Genomic DNA, 16,144 nt, shown 5'->3' with positions numbered 1-16,144 from the left:
AAGCAACAGAACAAAGTTAGAGTATTTTGGTCTCACTTAAGGTATTTAACTTAGATAGTTATATATTTTATTTATATTTTAACCAGTGTATCAGTTAGAATATGCTTAGAAGTATAGAATAGTTTCCTGGATATGTTGTATGTCAAGTATATAAAGCTTTTACCACCTACAGGATCTCCATCAAAACTTGAGCTACATCCATAGAATCACTACAGATGGCAATGGCAGGTGCCTATATCAGTAGGGCTCTGCTCATGACCCATCCCGTCCCAAAATTCTGATGCCTGAAGAGATCAGCGGAGCATGAAAGGAAGAAAAGTAATAGTGATGGGCAATATCTACTCACACAGGGAAGATAAATGAAAGGTCAAGGCATGAGAAAGGGTCAAGACCTCAAGTGACTGTTTTATTTTACTTCATTAATACCCCACACCCTTCTCCCCAATGGGAACCCAAAGCAGCTCACATCCTCCTCTCCTCCATTTTATCCCCTCAACAACACTGTGAGATGGGTTAGGCTGAGAGGGCATCATTGGCACCCAAGACTGCCCAGCAAGCTGCCATGGCAGAGTGATGATTCGAACCTGGATCTTTAAGATCCCACTCTGACACTGTAACCACTACACCATGCTGGCTCCCACGGTGCCTTTGAGCGACTTGTTGTCTATCCAGCAAATGAGAGATCCTTCGTGCAAACTGAGGAACTGGGAACTACGACCCACTGAACAGACCTGACAGCAAACCAGCTTAGGATGGCTCTGTCTTCTCTTAATCAGTGCCCAAGATCAGGAGGAAGATATAGAGAATGTAAAATTCACCACAAAATAATTAGTATATTTGAACCCCTATACTATGTAAACAGTAATTCAGAACACAATGTTGCATATTTTAATTATTAAACGGAATTAGAGCTGGACATGTGGTGTTTTGTGAAAGTGACTTCATTGGGGTCCATTTGAAACCCAACATTAGGTTTATGAATCGTGTTAAATCTGTGAAGTCTCTGTGTAAAAATGTAAAAAGAAAATAACGATTTTGAAGCTAAAGTCCTCCCCATCTCCCAGAAAGAGTTATAAAACATTTATTTGCTGTATCTGCATTGGATATTTAATACCTGAACTTTTCATTGGTAAGAGACTGTAAGCCACTCCCCCAAACCCTGTCTAACTTAGGGGAAAGATTCTAGACACATGTTCAGTTGTACAAGTTTAATATTAACTCACTGAAAACAATCACACACTCACTAGATAAACCATATCTAAAGCCTGTAAATGTCAATGGATAATTCCACAGAACAAAGTAATGACAAATGTCAATTACCAGAAGAGAAGAAGCATTTAGAACTCTATGGTACAACTCTATCATAACAGCAACCCAAATTCAAGAGGCAACTTCCTATACTGTTTTGTTTAGACCCTTAAGTAGTAAAGCTTAATTTTTAGAATTAACATTCTTCACCATATAGCTGCTCAGCAGAGAAAAAGCAATACATAGGTGTTGTACTTATTAGATGGTTCACTTATTGTCAATTGACCAGTCAGATGCACAACTGTGAGAGCCGAATTCACACACTGGATCTTAACGGTGACTGTTCCAAAGTTTTACAAAGCTCTAATGAGCATATAGAATCCTGGGTCAAATAGAGGTTGCCTTCATTTATTTCAAAGTTGGGGAATATTCTATGCTCGCAAAATAGTGGGTTAGATCCCACAAACATTTCTGCTGCTGTAAAGGATTTCTGTTGATTTTCCCTCCCGTGGCAGACCTCTGGCTCCCCCCTTAGGCTCTCCCTGGGGGACTTCGGGCTATAGTGGGAGGCAATAAAGCTGTCTTCCATTGACAATAATCTTTCAGTCAGTGTATATGTTCAGCAGGATACAAGCTAACATGCTTTATCAGGACAAATGCCTCCTTGGGCTATAGACAAGGGCAGTATAAATTAAACAAATCTAAAGCAAGTTAAATTAATTTGTAACACTCTGGCACTTAATGCCATCCATTTTGAAGCAATACTCTCCCCCAACTCAGTTATATGAGGGCGAAGAAGAGTTTCCAGCTTCCCTTGCCCATGGAACAGAAACACTTTAAAACCAAAGAGGGTTTATGAAGCTTTTAAAGAGACAATGCAAAGCTTTTTCATATATACACAATGCAAATTTATCTATGTTAATCGAACGGTGATGTTTCTAACAGTGCCATCCTAATCAGTGAGATTCTCCTAAACCCCTTTACTTCTAAGGACTTAGGCATAGTCAAAACTTGTGCTAAGCACAGATATACAACTATCAGAGGAGAGTTTAATTAGGGAGGGAGAAAAACAGTAAAGAACTACGCAATCTGTTTTTTTAAAACATGACAACTTCAGATGACCATCTCCCCCATTCAGTGTTTAATGACACTCCTGCCTTAACACAGCACATCTTCTTCATCACTTGCTGGACTGCTTTTCATACTTCTCCTGTGTGTGCCGGTTCCTGTTCCGATGCCTCGGAGGTGAACAGCTGACCCTTCTCCTAGCCCGAAAACTAGGTGTGTAAGGGTGCAATCTGTGTCTCTTTGGTTTCATCTCTTCCTTGCTCAGGCTTGGTTCGTCTTCCTTGTCGTCTTCCTCATGCTTCTGTCCCTCGTCTGGCTCTTTCGCAGACTGTAACGTGTTCTTAATAGTATTCATAAGGAATCTTTTATTTGTGCTGGCTAGAGGGCACTTCATCCTGTACAGGCATCAGAAAACAAATGCATAAATACCTGAGAACTCTAAGAGTCAAACACAGTGGGGCCCAGCGTCAATTTAAGGAGCTCAACTCTGCCTGCTCTTGGCTTTGCTTGTATGCCATCTAGTGTAAGCTTGGAGTAAAGAAAGAATCAAGATGTGCCAAAATTAACACGAGTAGAACACTTTAAAGGCTAACAACATTTTATTCCAGCATAAGCTTTCATAGGAGTCTACTCCTTCAGGTGCAGTGGAGTTTCTTTTTTACAGGGGCTAACTAGTTTAAACCTGAACTGGATAGCCCAGGCAAGCCCGTTCTCGTCAGATCTTGGAAGCTAACCAGGGTCGGCCCTAGCTAGTATTTGGATGGGAGACCACCAAGGAATGCCAGGGTCATGATGCGGAGGGAGGCAATGGCAGACCCCCTCTGAATGTCTTGTGCCTTGAACACCCCACGGGGTTTGCCATAAGTCAGCTGTGACTTCAGGGCACTTTCCACTGCCACCAACTAGCTTAGCAGAAGTAGTTAATGGCCACTATGTTTTTATTCATAGGTCTGAATGTTACATAACTAAATTTCTCAGCCCTTTAAGCCTGGTTTTTTCCATACTTCCTACATAAAATGACTGTGATGACCCATGAACTGCATCTGAACAAGAAGGCTTATGCTGGAACAGAATTTTACCGTCATGGTACCACAAGACACAAGCTTATTTTTGTCTCGATGGACTAACAGTGCAATCCTAAGAATACTTTCCTGCAAGTACACCTCACTGAATAAACCAACTTATGTTTGTTCTCATATCAAGGTGTGGGTCTTTTATCAAAGGCTTTAAAAGAAAGACCAAATAGCCAGGTTTCTAATATAGAAGAAAACAGCTATTAGTGACTTTTGTGACTACACAAAAATCTGCCATCACATCCAAAGATGCAGAACTGAATGATGGATAATTGGTCTTTAAGCAAGTATACAGGTAAACAGCTTGATGCACAGTCTCACTGAAATCCAAGGGGATCACTTAAAAAAAAACAACATAAATAGGATTGCAGCTCATGACCGATTTTTTTTTGGGGGGGGGGGGGTTGCAAACCAAAGCTATTGCATTGTAGAACTCAGTAAACCTTTCCTACTGAATATACAGAGCCAATATATTATAATGGTTAGGGTGCAAGACTAGGATCTGGGAGACCGAGGTTCAAATCCCACTCTGCCTCAGAAGCTTGCTGGGTGACCTCGGGCCATTCACACACTCTCAATCTAAACCTACCTGACAAGGTGGTTCGGAGGATAAAATGAGGACAGAAAAAGCTATGTAAAAGGGCAGGATAAAATATATTGGAAAGGTATCTAGATGAACCACATGATCAACATTAAAAGTAGTTTCAGAGCTATGCATGTGCAAACAGTAAAAGAAGAATTTAGCTCTGAAGAGATGCAAATTTAAGGTCTTCATTAGGAGCAAGTGTTTCAATCCGTGCTAGATATCACTGACAACACTATTCTGAAATGGCAAGACTAAGACATTCCGGACATTCTGCATGACCAGGTTCTCAAGATTTGAGAACAGCCAGGTAGACTCTTTTCTATGCAGCTCTTATCACACATTGCAGTAGTACCAGTTTCAGAAGTATAATAATGTCTTGTAGCATTTTTGACCTGAATGGGTCAAGATGTTTAAGACTAGTTTGATACCTAGAAAGAAAATGGCTTGAGTATGTTAGAAAATACATTTGACATATTCAAAAGTGGTAACTGAGTTTTGAAGTCCTGGGATACTCTCCATCCATCTTCCTATACGAAAGGCCAGTGGTTAGCAGTATATAATTCAGCTGCTGTACAACCACGTATCTGTTCTTCAGATGTTGCATTTCTGTCCAAGAACACAGAAGACCAAGAGCTAGAAAGAATCATCCGGCTTTGATCTTCATCCCGTTGATGCTGTCAGTTTTCTATTTGGGCAACCAAGATATATTCCAGGTTTCAGTCACTTACTGTGAAATCCTATAGAATTACTCCAGTTTAAGCCACCTGAAATCAATGGGATTAGACTGCAGTAACTCTGCAGAGGATTATATGGCCATTTGCCAAAGATCTTCCAGACTTCTATCATTCCATGGAATGTGTATGAGACAGATTGTTCAGGAGGTCATTTTATAGAGGGAATAGGCCTGTAATATTACTGCACTGTCGTGTACTTTTGTAATCCAGTGTTTACAATGTTTATGCTATGTCACGTCTTGTAATTTTCTCTTTTTCATTGTTTTCGAGTTCTGTAACCAGTCTTATTACTTTGTTTATTAGATATCCGGTTCGATTGCATTGCTTCTATATTTTGAGTCTTGGCGAAAATGGCAGACTAGAAATGAAGCAAATAAACAAATATTTTCCCCCAGAGATCTTCTGTTTTTGTAAATAGTAAACTTGGCTATCTCACTGCTGACTCTAGGCATTCATAAACAACACTGGTCCAAATCTGAATCCTTTGTGAACTCTGTGGCTTACTTCTCTCCATTGTGAAAACTGACACTTATCAGTCACCAACCCATAAGAAGACTAATCCTTTTATCTTGTGACGAAAAGCTTCCTCATGAAGTTTGGAGACAGCTCTGTCAGACCTTTCTGACAGTTCAGGTACACAATGCTGAGTGGAAGGCTGCTGCAATGCTAAACAATGATACCAAGAGGTACTGGATATAGTAGCCTGTCACTCAACATGAATCACTGATTGACTAATGCAATGTTAATCTGATTTGTGTGCACACGTGTGAGAAACTTACCAGTAAAAACGAATTAGACAGGTTCAAGATACTAACTCAGTGGCTTTCAAGATTTCTATCTTCAGAGAATCTTCTATACTGGCTTCTCTACCAGCAAATCCATCGGTATCCACCCCAGGATTCCTACATCTTGGAACATTTCCTAATCTCATTATACGCAGGGTGCTGGGCAGGTCTACTGGACTCTGGGTAAACTGAGAATACCCTCAAAAAGGTATTCAAAAGTCCACTGAAGGTGTGTATTGCTGGGGAAGATCAGTGGTGGTGGGCAAGGTGTCCTTTCAGGAAACCTGTCCACCACTACAAAGCTTCTCATTGAGCAATTAAACAAGTTTATGAACAATTTCAGGCTTCAAACATACCCTGCAACTAGCTCTTGCAGATGTGTGTTGGCTGGCACAGCAAAATGGAAGTTTTCATCCTGAGTGATCATGCAATAATTTGAATATGAAAAATGATGTTCAGTTCAAGCTATCAAATGCAATCATATGAACACAGCATATGAACCAACTCCAATGCAGACATTATTAATAAGATTCAGTTTTGATCTACAGTACTTATTAAACTGTGGTTTCTATCTGTTTGGTTTTGTAAATGGAGAACATGTAAAAGATGTTAAGTTGTCCAAAATTATTTCCTCTGCTTCTTCTATTTACTTGAAGACATAGTCCAATGGTTCTAAAATGTTCTGAAACTGGTCCATTTCTAATTACAATACAACCCTATGCAGAGTTAGATCCCTCAAAGTCCACTGAAGTCAATAGGCTTAGAATGGTCTACCACAGCAATAGTGAAAAGTTCACTTTCATTTATTTCAATTGAACTTCTACAAAAGCACACTTAACTGCATAACAACAAAAAGTTATTGTTTAATTTGTTTAAAGTGTATGAACTAAGGGGGGGGGGGGGGAGAAACACATTTTGTTTAAGAACAAACTTACCAGCCCATAGGCCCCATAGTTTCTGCTCTGGTTTTTCCACGCTTGGCTTCTTTTAAAAGCTCATCCACTGCCTTCCTAAATATTAGAGCAAGCAAAAAATATTTTCATTAAAGCTAGTGTTGCAGAACTGAAACAAAATTGCAAGCATCAGAGGCAAGTACTGTCACAGGAGACCTATAATCAGAATGGAACGTTACTGCCTCCCCAGCCCTTTTGCAGCCCATTTTAAGTGCTCTCAGGGTGCGTTCAGACGGGCTGTTTCGGCCCACCTCAGAAATTGACTTTATCTGCGCGATCACACGGTCAACATCTGCCTCCCGTCCCCAGCCGTCGCTTTCCAGCTCAAAACTGCTTTAACCTGGAGTATTTTGATACCAGGTCCCCAAGTGGTATTTTCCTGATTCTCTGGTTCCAGCCACATTTTCCCCCTGTGTGATCGCTTCTCTGCCGGTATTGAGCCACTTCCATTTAAACCCCCTCCTCGCTCGAAAGTTGCCCTAGGCTTCCACTTTTTGCCCACCATTTTTAAAAAAGCGTTGGCGGTGTGCACATAGGCGGAGGTCCGCCACAGGGTTATTAAAAACAATGTTGAAAAGGTGCCTAGTTTTAGCCTTTAGACGAGTTCGGGATCTCCGGGAGGTCATTTTCGGCGGTAAACGTTTAAAGGAAAGTGTTCCTTTAAAGTTTAAAGGGAAGTGTTACAGCAGTCAGGTTGAAGAGGAAACGACCATTGGACCCTTACCGTGAGGGGTCCTTCTCCTCTGAGGACAGGAGGACATCTCCATGGGTTATTCCCACCATGCCTTTAGGGAGGCAGGAAATAGTTTTTTCCCCTTCCTGTTGGCGCCTTCGGAATAGCCCATCCCCAGTTCTGGGACTCCGAAAGCAGTGTGTGCAGCCTGAAATCACTAGCCTTGCCCTATAAAATATAACTGTTAACATTAACTTCAACATATAACAACCCAACTCTATACGATAGAGAAACCCCCAAGTAGGGGAATACAAGGTGAGATCAACACGAGAGTGAAAATAGAGAAAGATGACAGCAGGAGGGCCAAGATGTCCTCCAGTCCTCAGAGGAGAAGGACCCCTCACGGTAAGTGTCCAATGGTCGTTCTCCATGGGACATCTCCATGGGACCTCCTCGAGCAGTGTCCCTCATACAGGTGGGTCATCATCTTCTTCCAATGTTACAGCGTGCTGAAGAACTCTTCTCCCGAAGGCTGCATCTGCAGATGCCATGGTGTGGATCTTGTAATGTCTTGTAAATGTGGAGATGGAAGACCACGTCGCCGCTTTACAGACTTCGTTGACAGATGCCCTGTTAAACAATGCTGCATTAGTTGCTGCACTCCTCAGAGAATGTGCCGTGATGCCGCTGGGAGGATCACGTCCGGCAGCCCGGTAGGCCTCCACAATGCAAGACTTCAGAACTGAACTGATGGTAGATTTCAACATCTTTTCCCCTTTGTGTGGCGGTGAAATACCTATGAACAAGGACTCAGATTTTCTCCAAGGCTCCGTCCTTGTACTATAAATTTTAAGAGCCCTTGTAACGTCTAAAGTGTGCCAGAGGTGTTCTTTAGGGTGTTTGGGGTGAGGACAGAAGGTTGGGAGACAGATTTCTTGTGAACGATGAAATCTGGAATCCACCTTGGGCCGGAACGTAGGATCCGTCAAAAGCACCACCTTGTCCTTGTGGAATGTGCAACATGATGACTTTACTGACAAAGCACTCTGTTCAGAAACTCTCCTTGCCGATGTGATGGCAACTAGAAACAAGGTTTTCATTCTCAGCCATTTCAAGTCGACTTCCCTAAGAGGTTCAAATGGCACTTTCATGAGGGCCTCAAGCACAACATTCAATCTCCACGTGGGAAAACGATGCCTTTGAGGAGGAGATTTGGCCACAGCTCCCTGTAGGAATAGACGAATATGGGGATGTTCAGAGATCTTGACACCCTCTACAGAAGATAGGACCATAGCTAAAGCCGCCAGCTGTCTACGTAGAGTGGAAGATTGGAGACCAGTATCCAACCCGTCCTGCAGAAACGAAAGTAATTAAGCCACGGATGGAGATAGCGCATTAACCTTCTTGCGCCAACACCATCTAACATAGGCTTTCCAGGTAGAGTTGTATATGCGAGTCGTGGATTTTCGTTTTGAAGCCATGATGGTGTCCATGACCTGATTGGAGAAACCTAACTCCATTAAACGTTGCCGCTCAATCTCCACGCGGTCAGAGAAAACCAGGCCGGGTCCAGATGCCACACTGGTCCCTGGGAGATCATGTCTGGAGATACCGGTAGACATAGCAGTGGAAGGATGGACATCCTCTGCAACGCTGAGAACCATGGACGTCTCGCCCACCGAGGAGCCACCAAGATGACCTCCGCCTGGAGGTCCCTGATTCTGCGAAGGGTCCTGGATATCAGAATGAACGGCGGGAATGCATACAGCAACCCCGGAGGCCAGCTCGTCGTGAGCGCATCCGTCGCTTCTGCGTCCTGATGAAAATACCTGGTGTAATATCTCGGCAACTTGTGATTCATTGGCAAAGCAAACAAGTCTAGCAATAGGTTGATCGAAGTGCTGCACTACCTTGATGAAAAGACGGGGATGAAGAGACCATTCTCCCTCTTGCAACGTTTCCCTGCTGAGCCAGTCTGCCTGTACATTCTCAATCCCTCTGATGTGTTCTGCCCTCAAGGATGCAATACACCTCTCCGCCCAGAGGAGGATCTTCATAGCCTCCTTGTGTAGTCGGCAGGATCGCGAGCCTCCTTGCTTGTTTAGGTAGGCTTTGGCCGAAATGTTGTCCGTTCTCACCAGTACATATTGTCCCCGTAGTCGGGAAGCGAAGTGGATCAGACGAATCGCTCTTATTTCCAGAAGATTGATCGGAAGTCTCTCGGCTGATGACCAGACCCCTTGGACCGGAACACCCTCTAGCGTCGCACCCCAGCCCAGAAGGCTGCCGTCTGTGAAAAGTTCCATGGTGTGACAAACATAGTATGACTTCCCGGTTGTCAGGTTGTTTATGTCTGTCCACCACCGTAAGCTTTCTTTGACCCTGAGGGGAACCTGTAGATTGATCGTCTTCCTTTGAATGATGCTTAGCTGATGAGGACAGAGGAACATTTGCAGGGATCTTGCGTGCATGGCGGCCCCATTGGATCATGTCGATGCTGGCTATCATGAGACCCAGGAGACTGGCTAACTCCATCAAGGGGGAGAACTTGCTGCGGAAGACTCATGTAGCGATGGTCTTGATCTTCTGCGCCTTGGACCCTGGAAGGAACAGAGCGGAATGCGTGGTGTCGATCACCGCACCCAGACGTTCGACTTGCTGACTCAGAGTTAGAGAACTCTTTTCACGGTTTATTAAAAATCCGTGACTGTGCAGACATTGGATTGTCCTTTCTGTATTGTGAACGGATTCCTGGTGCGTGCTCGCCCGAACCAACAAATCGTCCAAGTACAGATGCACATGGATCCCCTGGTCTCTGAGATGACTCACTGGGTTGACAATCAGCTTGGTGAACAGCCTGGGCGCCATGGAGAGACCAAAGGGGAGGGCTCGGTATTGGAAATCTTGACCATAGATGCAAAAACGAAGGTACTTCTTGTGAGCAGAGTGGATCAGGACATGTAGATACGCTTCTGTTATATCTATGGATGTCAGGAACTCGTTGGGAGATAGTGAGTCCGCTACTGCTCTGAGGGTTTCCATGCGGAAATGGCGTAGACGGATGAATTTGTTTAAAAATTTGAGATCCAGAATCGCCCTCCAGTCTCTGTTCTTTTTGGGAACCATAAACAATATCAAATAAACTCCCCGACCTTTTCGGCAGATGGGACCGGTTCTATGGCTCTGATGTTGAGAAGGTGTTGTATAGCCTTGTCGATGATGGATCTTTTGTTTGCGGATTTGCTTGCTGGTGATTGCAGAAATCGTTCTGGAGGGTGACAAAGAAATTCTATCGTGTAACCTTGAGACACGCCTTCCACTGCCCAGGCATCCGCCTGGGTCTCCGACCAAGTCCTGGCAAAATGAAGAAGTCGTGCTCCGACTGGAAGATCGGCATAGTCAATTTTGTTTGGGTTTGGTCTCCCTTGCACCCCTGTTGTTTCTGTTGAACTGCGATCTCTGGAAACGGGGGTTGAAGGAGCCACGTCTGTTGGATTGTTTGGTAGAATCCCATGTATATTTTTTGACGTCCTGACGAAATCGCGGCAGGGTATGGTGAGAACGAAAGGACTGAGGGTTGCATCTGTCTGTGTGTCTCAGAGATCGAGGCATAGCCTTCTTTTTGTCTCTGGTTTCCATTAAGATGTTGTCGAGTGCTTCTCCAAACAAACGATCCCCCTGGAAGGGACAGGCGGTGACAATGGACTTGGAAAGGGCGTCCGCCCGCAGCCAGAGCATTCTCCTTGCTACAGTTGTAGAAGCCAGGCCCCTGGAAGCAAATGAGATAATGTCCAATGTAGCGTCGGCCGTAAAGGAATCAAACTTGAGAGTGCGGGAGATTCCTTCCAGTAAGGCCCGGTTGTTTTCAGGAATGAGTTGGACCAGCTTCCGCAACCAGACTATAGATGCCCTTGCGGCGATGGAGGCCGTGAACGCTGCCCTGACCATCATGGCGATAGACTCGTGGATCCTCCGAAGGGTTACTTCAAGCTTCTTATCCGTTGCCTCTCTGAGGCTGCCTAATACATCTTCACAGACTAGGCCCGCTGTCTGGAGTGCCGCCACTGGAGCGTCTACTGGTGACACCTGTAACAACTCATCAGCATAGTTAGGCATAGCATATAATTTCTTAGTGAAAACAGGAAACTGTTTGTTAGCTAATGGTTTTTCCCAGCCAGATCTTAATTGGCGCTCAAAATATTCAGGAAAAGGAAACACCTTCTCCGTACATTCCTCAGGTGGAAAAAATTCCCTATTGCCACCTGATTTAGACTTAATTTTGGTCTTGCCTGCCTTCTGATATTCAGAGGCAGGCACATCGTGTAATTCTAGGGCCTTAACTGCTTTAGTCAGAAGGTATTGATAGTCCTCTGACTTAAAAAATCTACTGGACTGCTCTGGTAACTTTAAGTCCTCAGCTTCGTCTTCAGATAAAAACTCACCCTCTTCCTGTCCTCAATGGAGGAAGCATTGGACTCCAACTCTTCCCCCCATAGTTCCTCTGTGGGTCTCCTAGGAGGGAGAGGGGGGGCCTTTTTAGCTGCTTTAGTTGGCCAGCCAGAAGGGAAGGACGTTGGAGAACTCTGGTGGTAAGTCTCCTGCCGGGGTGGCAACTCAGGGCTGTTTGTCTTGGAAATTTCCTGCTGGATAGATCGCCTAATGAATTCCATTAACTCAGAGGGATCCAGCAGTACCGCGTTTACCGGGGGCTTACCCGACTGAGCGCTGCCTTGATCCGGGTTCACCGATGCTGGGGAGGTGGAAGAACGTCCTCTATCGTTCCCCGCGGCTCCTGGGATCGCCCCTGGAAGAGGTCCGAAGCTCGAGGCGGATCCCCAAGATGGCCGCCGACCGTCTGAGGACGTGTCATTAAAATGGCGGGCTCATCTGAATCGGGCTGCAAGTGCCGCTTCTTGGTGCCCCACGCCGCCGCTGTCGCTCCAGCGGCCTCTGTTGCGGGCGCGCGATCAAGCTGCGAAAGCTGATCAGCCCCGGAGATTTCCTGCGCTGCCGCCGACGCGGCATGCGCTTCTCCCTCATCGCCCGAGGAAAAGACCTCGGGAAGCTCCATCGTTGCCATCGTGGCTAGCAATGGGCCTCTTTGGGCCCATGGACCCCCAGAGTCTTCGCTCCGAGACCGGAGCAGAAGAAGAAGAAGAGAGGTCGAGAGAGAGAGAGAGAGGAAAGAAACGGGCAAGGCAAGGCTCAAAAAGGAGAAAAGGTAGAAGGATTTGAAAAAACAGCTAGAGCTAGCTAATCTATGCTGCTACTCCCTAGTGAGGCAGGAACAGAACTGGGGATGGGCTATTCCGAAGGCGCCAACAGGAAGGGGAAAAAACTATTTCCTGCCTCCCTAAAGGCACGTTGGGAATAACCCATGGAGATGTCCTCCACCTCAGAGGGAGAATCGCTGTTCTACAGATGGGTGCCTGTGCGCATGCTCAAACTGAGGGAGAGAAAAAAACAACACCAACGTGTGTGGACAGCAGGGAGGAATGTGGCTGCGCAGTGATCCGGAGCAAGGAGGTGAGTGTGATCGCGAGTCTCCAGGTTTTAAAAAAACCGCATGGAGCTGGAGCAGTTTAACCCGCTCCCAGACGCCGTCTGACCGCACCCTCAAAGTTCTTTCTGGGGGACAGGGGGTCCTCAGGAATAGTATGGATGATTAACTGAAGGTCTGCAATGGAAAGGAGAACTGAGGTTTTGATACAACTCCAGAGTGTTTATGCACCCTCAATGAACTCCTGGAATTATTAACAGCTTAAATATGAGCCACTGTACAGGCAAACAAGATAAAGCTTACTAACTTTTTTCAGAAGACCATTCTATCAATAGACTATTTATGGCAGAAAGCGGAAAACTACACTAGGATGGATGGATTTCTAGCAGCAATGAAAAGCAACATCAAACTTATTGGATTTTCAGTAATTGATGTCTACACTGAATCATCCCAGGATTACATTATCTCAAATTCCTATTAAATCCAGCTCTATTACCTTTATTTAAATTCTGAAATCCGAGACAAGCAATACATTTATGTGATAAATACAGACAACAAATGATGATGCGGTTAGAAATGTTCCAATAAAATGATGTATCACAAGGACTGTAACATAATACGGGAGATACTGGCCTCTAATCATCTTCCTATATGGTACCCTTAAAATAATTTTAGTAAATACTTGAGAGGAAAGGGAACACTTCATTTTCACATCATCTTCACACACCTTTGAATACACAACCACTCTAGATGTTCTAGTACTAAAGGTTTCTCCTTAAAAAATTATTTCATTCTAGTTACATATCTAATGTTAACAATGTCGCATAGGCAAGATAAGTAGCTTAAACTTGAGTGAATTCATAAGGAAAACCAGAGGAGGAGAATGAAGGAGGAGGAGATTGCATTTATACCCCGCCCTTCACTACTCGAAGGAGTCTCAGAGTGGCTTACAATCTCCTTTCCCTTCCCCTCCCCACAACAGACACCCTGTGAGGTAGGTGGGGCTGAGAGAGCTCTTTCAAGAACTGCTCTTGACAGAACAGCTCTGACAGAGCTATGGCTTGCCCAAGATCATCCAGCAGCTGCAAGTGAAGGAGTGGGGAATCAAACCTGGCTCTCCCAGATTAGAGTCCGCACACTTAACCACTACACCCTGGCACCTGTGTTGAGGTTTTTCTTTTTTCACTAGTGTTTTGTTGTCTGCAATGTGGTTATGTAGCAATTTCCATAGACGTGGCATCACTGCATTTAAAATACTAGAACAGAAAGGAAAATCCTTCACTTCAGGTTATAGCATTTCCAAGATGCTTTGTGAAAAAATGGGACATTGGGAATTCTTTCTGCATGTGTACCTGCCTACACAAGCAGAAGTTTCCAACATGCAAAGCAATACTGGGCTGGAGACTTCCAGCTAAAGAGCCAGTTTGGTAATATCTATGTGAAATTCAGCCTCTTGCTCCCTCTCACCAGTTTGATCTCCCTAGAAAATAACCTTCTAGCCTCTCAGTAGAGAACAGGGGGAACAGACCCATTCTGCCAACAGCCCATATGTGAGATTGTCTTCCTTCAGCCATATTTTTGATTAGACCTTCACTCCATACTTCAAGCAGTTCCTGAAATTTCATCCTGTTGCATATTCTGTCCTATGTTCTTGGGCCACCTTGATTCTTGGGACCTCTGCTGTTCAATGTCTTATCTCCCATCTTTCCTGGCTGTATTCTTTTCCGGTCATATCTTCATATCATCATCAAGTTTCTTGTATTTATAGGTCTTATTCAAGATTTTTCCCTCAGGGCATTGGAGAAAATCTTCCTGGCTTCCCCCCCCCCCCCCATCCCTTCTCTTCCAGTCTTAAGAATCATCTCTTATTCTCCTAAATCTCCTATTTCTCAGCCCACATTACTCTTCCCCTTTCTTTCAGCATGCATGGTGCTTCAGAGCTGTTAGCCTCTGTACCACCTGCAAGCTCTTCCCATTCCATGACCTCTGCCTGTTCAGAGCTCCTCCGGTCCCTAGGCCCTGCATGAGGTTTTTGCAAAGGTTTGCTTATTTGCCATGACTATAATTGTCTACCTTCATCTTGGCCAGTTATATCTGTGAACATTCACAGCGACTAATTCAGCCCTTAAAACAAAACCAGGCTTACTTTGCCCAATTTATTTGCATAAACCTTCAGTTGCCAATGTATCAGCTACTCTGCTTGGTGATGTTGATGAAGTTCAGATTAGGAATTTAGATGGCTTCTAAGTGCTTGCTTCCAATCCAAGAAAGACAACAGGAATGCTGCAACCCCTCCCTCTCACCTGTGGGCTGAAATAACTCTTGTGCTTATTGTTGTATATTATATAGATTTTGCCCTCAAGGAAGGTTGCTTTATCATAATCTGTTGGGCTTTAGTCCCCGGTAAGGGGACTTTCAGGGAGGAAACTGGAAGCGGCGCGTCGACGGGCGGACTCGCGGCGAGCTCCGTGCCGCCCGTCCCGTTTTTGCCTTCGTTTGAGCCCCCCGTTTATCGGGGGAGCTCGACCAGCCCTCTTGGGGGGAGGGCTGGAGCAGGGGGCGCTTTCTGGCCCCTCCCGCATTCGGCAAGCGGGGGGGTGACCGGGACAGCCCCGAAGCCGGGCAGAGAATCGGGAGAGAACATGGCTGCCGTGTTCGAGAAGACGCTGCCAACCGGATTTTTAAACGGTGCTTGAAAGTTACGGGAAGCAACACAGAAGGCTAAAGATGAAGTGTAAATGGAGAGTCTAAGGAGAAATGAAGTCCCCCAAAAGAAACGGAGTCCATAAAGGTGAAGTAAAACGGCCGGGATTTGTACGGGACTAAATTGCAAGTTGAAAAAATGGTGGGGAAGAAAATGATTTGAAGAGCATTGAGATGGCGGACAGAATGAAAGACTTTGAGACGGTTGGCTTTTTGCACGCTCAAAAGAATTGGCCCAAAGGGGAATGTTCAGTGAGAGACGAGGACTGTGAGGAAGATATGGAGAATGAGGAGGTGGATTGGGAGCAGTTCTTCAGAATGATGAAAGAGGCTGTGATAAAAGGCTTCGAAGAAGGTTGCAAAGATATAAGGAAAAAATATAATATACAACCAGAAATAGAGGGAGAAGGAAAGCAGGAACAATGGGCAGGGAAAAAGGACCTAGAGGAACCAGAGGAGGAAGAAGTAGAGGATAAAGATATTGACAAGGAAGACAAGTTGGGAGACTGTGTAAAAGCAGAAGGCTTGAAAAGGGATATACTAGACTCTGGGGAGCATCAGCGTGATGGCAAGGTGGGACGCCCAAAAGAAGATAGTCAAGGTTTAAAAGCTGCACGAAAGAAGGAAAGAAATAAGATCAGAAGAGGTAGAAAGGTGTGTAAGTTTAAAAAAGACAATATACCCTGGAAAGCAGAAGGACAGAAGGACAGAGAGAGGAGATATGGAAGGCAAAGCACGTTGAAAGAGCGCCGACATAAAGACATGCTGATGTTGAAAAATAAGCTTCAAATGCTCAAAAAGAAAAATAAGTTATATGAAGC

The 16,144-nt window shown here is 44.8% G+C and overlaps 1 protein-coding gene across 1 annotated transcript in view; it reads right to left on the bottom strand.

Annotated features, from left to right (window-relative positions):
- Window positions 1-665: 665 nt before the first annotated feature.
- Window positions 666-16,144, bottom strand: part of POLR1D (polymerase (RNA) I polypeptide D) — a 19,263-nt gene continuing 3,784 nt past the window's right edge. Inside the window, exons 2-3 of the mRNA XM_015421663.1 lie at window positions 6,430-6,504; window positions 666-2,711 (exon numbers count right to left, since the gene is read on the bottom strand). Coding sequence (XP_015277149.1) covers window positions 2,429-2,711; window positions 6,430-6,504 — 358 coding nt within the window. The 3' untranslated portion in view covers window positions 666-2,428. The remainder of the gene's footprint in view (window positions 2,712-6,429; window positions 6,505-16,144) is intronic.

Source organism: Gekko japonicus, unplaced genomic scaffold (genome assembly GCF_001447785.1).
Source record: "Gekko japonicus isolate JY-2015 unplaced genomic scaffold, Gekko_japonicus_V1.1 scaffold2404, whole genome shotgun sequence".
NCBI classification, from domain to species: domain Eukaryota; kingdom Metazoa; phylum Chordata; class Lepidosauria; order Squamata; family Gekkonidae; genus Gekko; species Gekko japonicus.
Note: the sequence above shows the minus strand (reverse complement) of the source record. Positions and strands in the feature narration are given on the sequence as shown.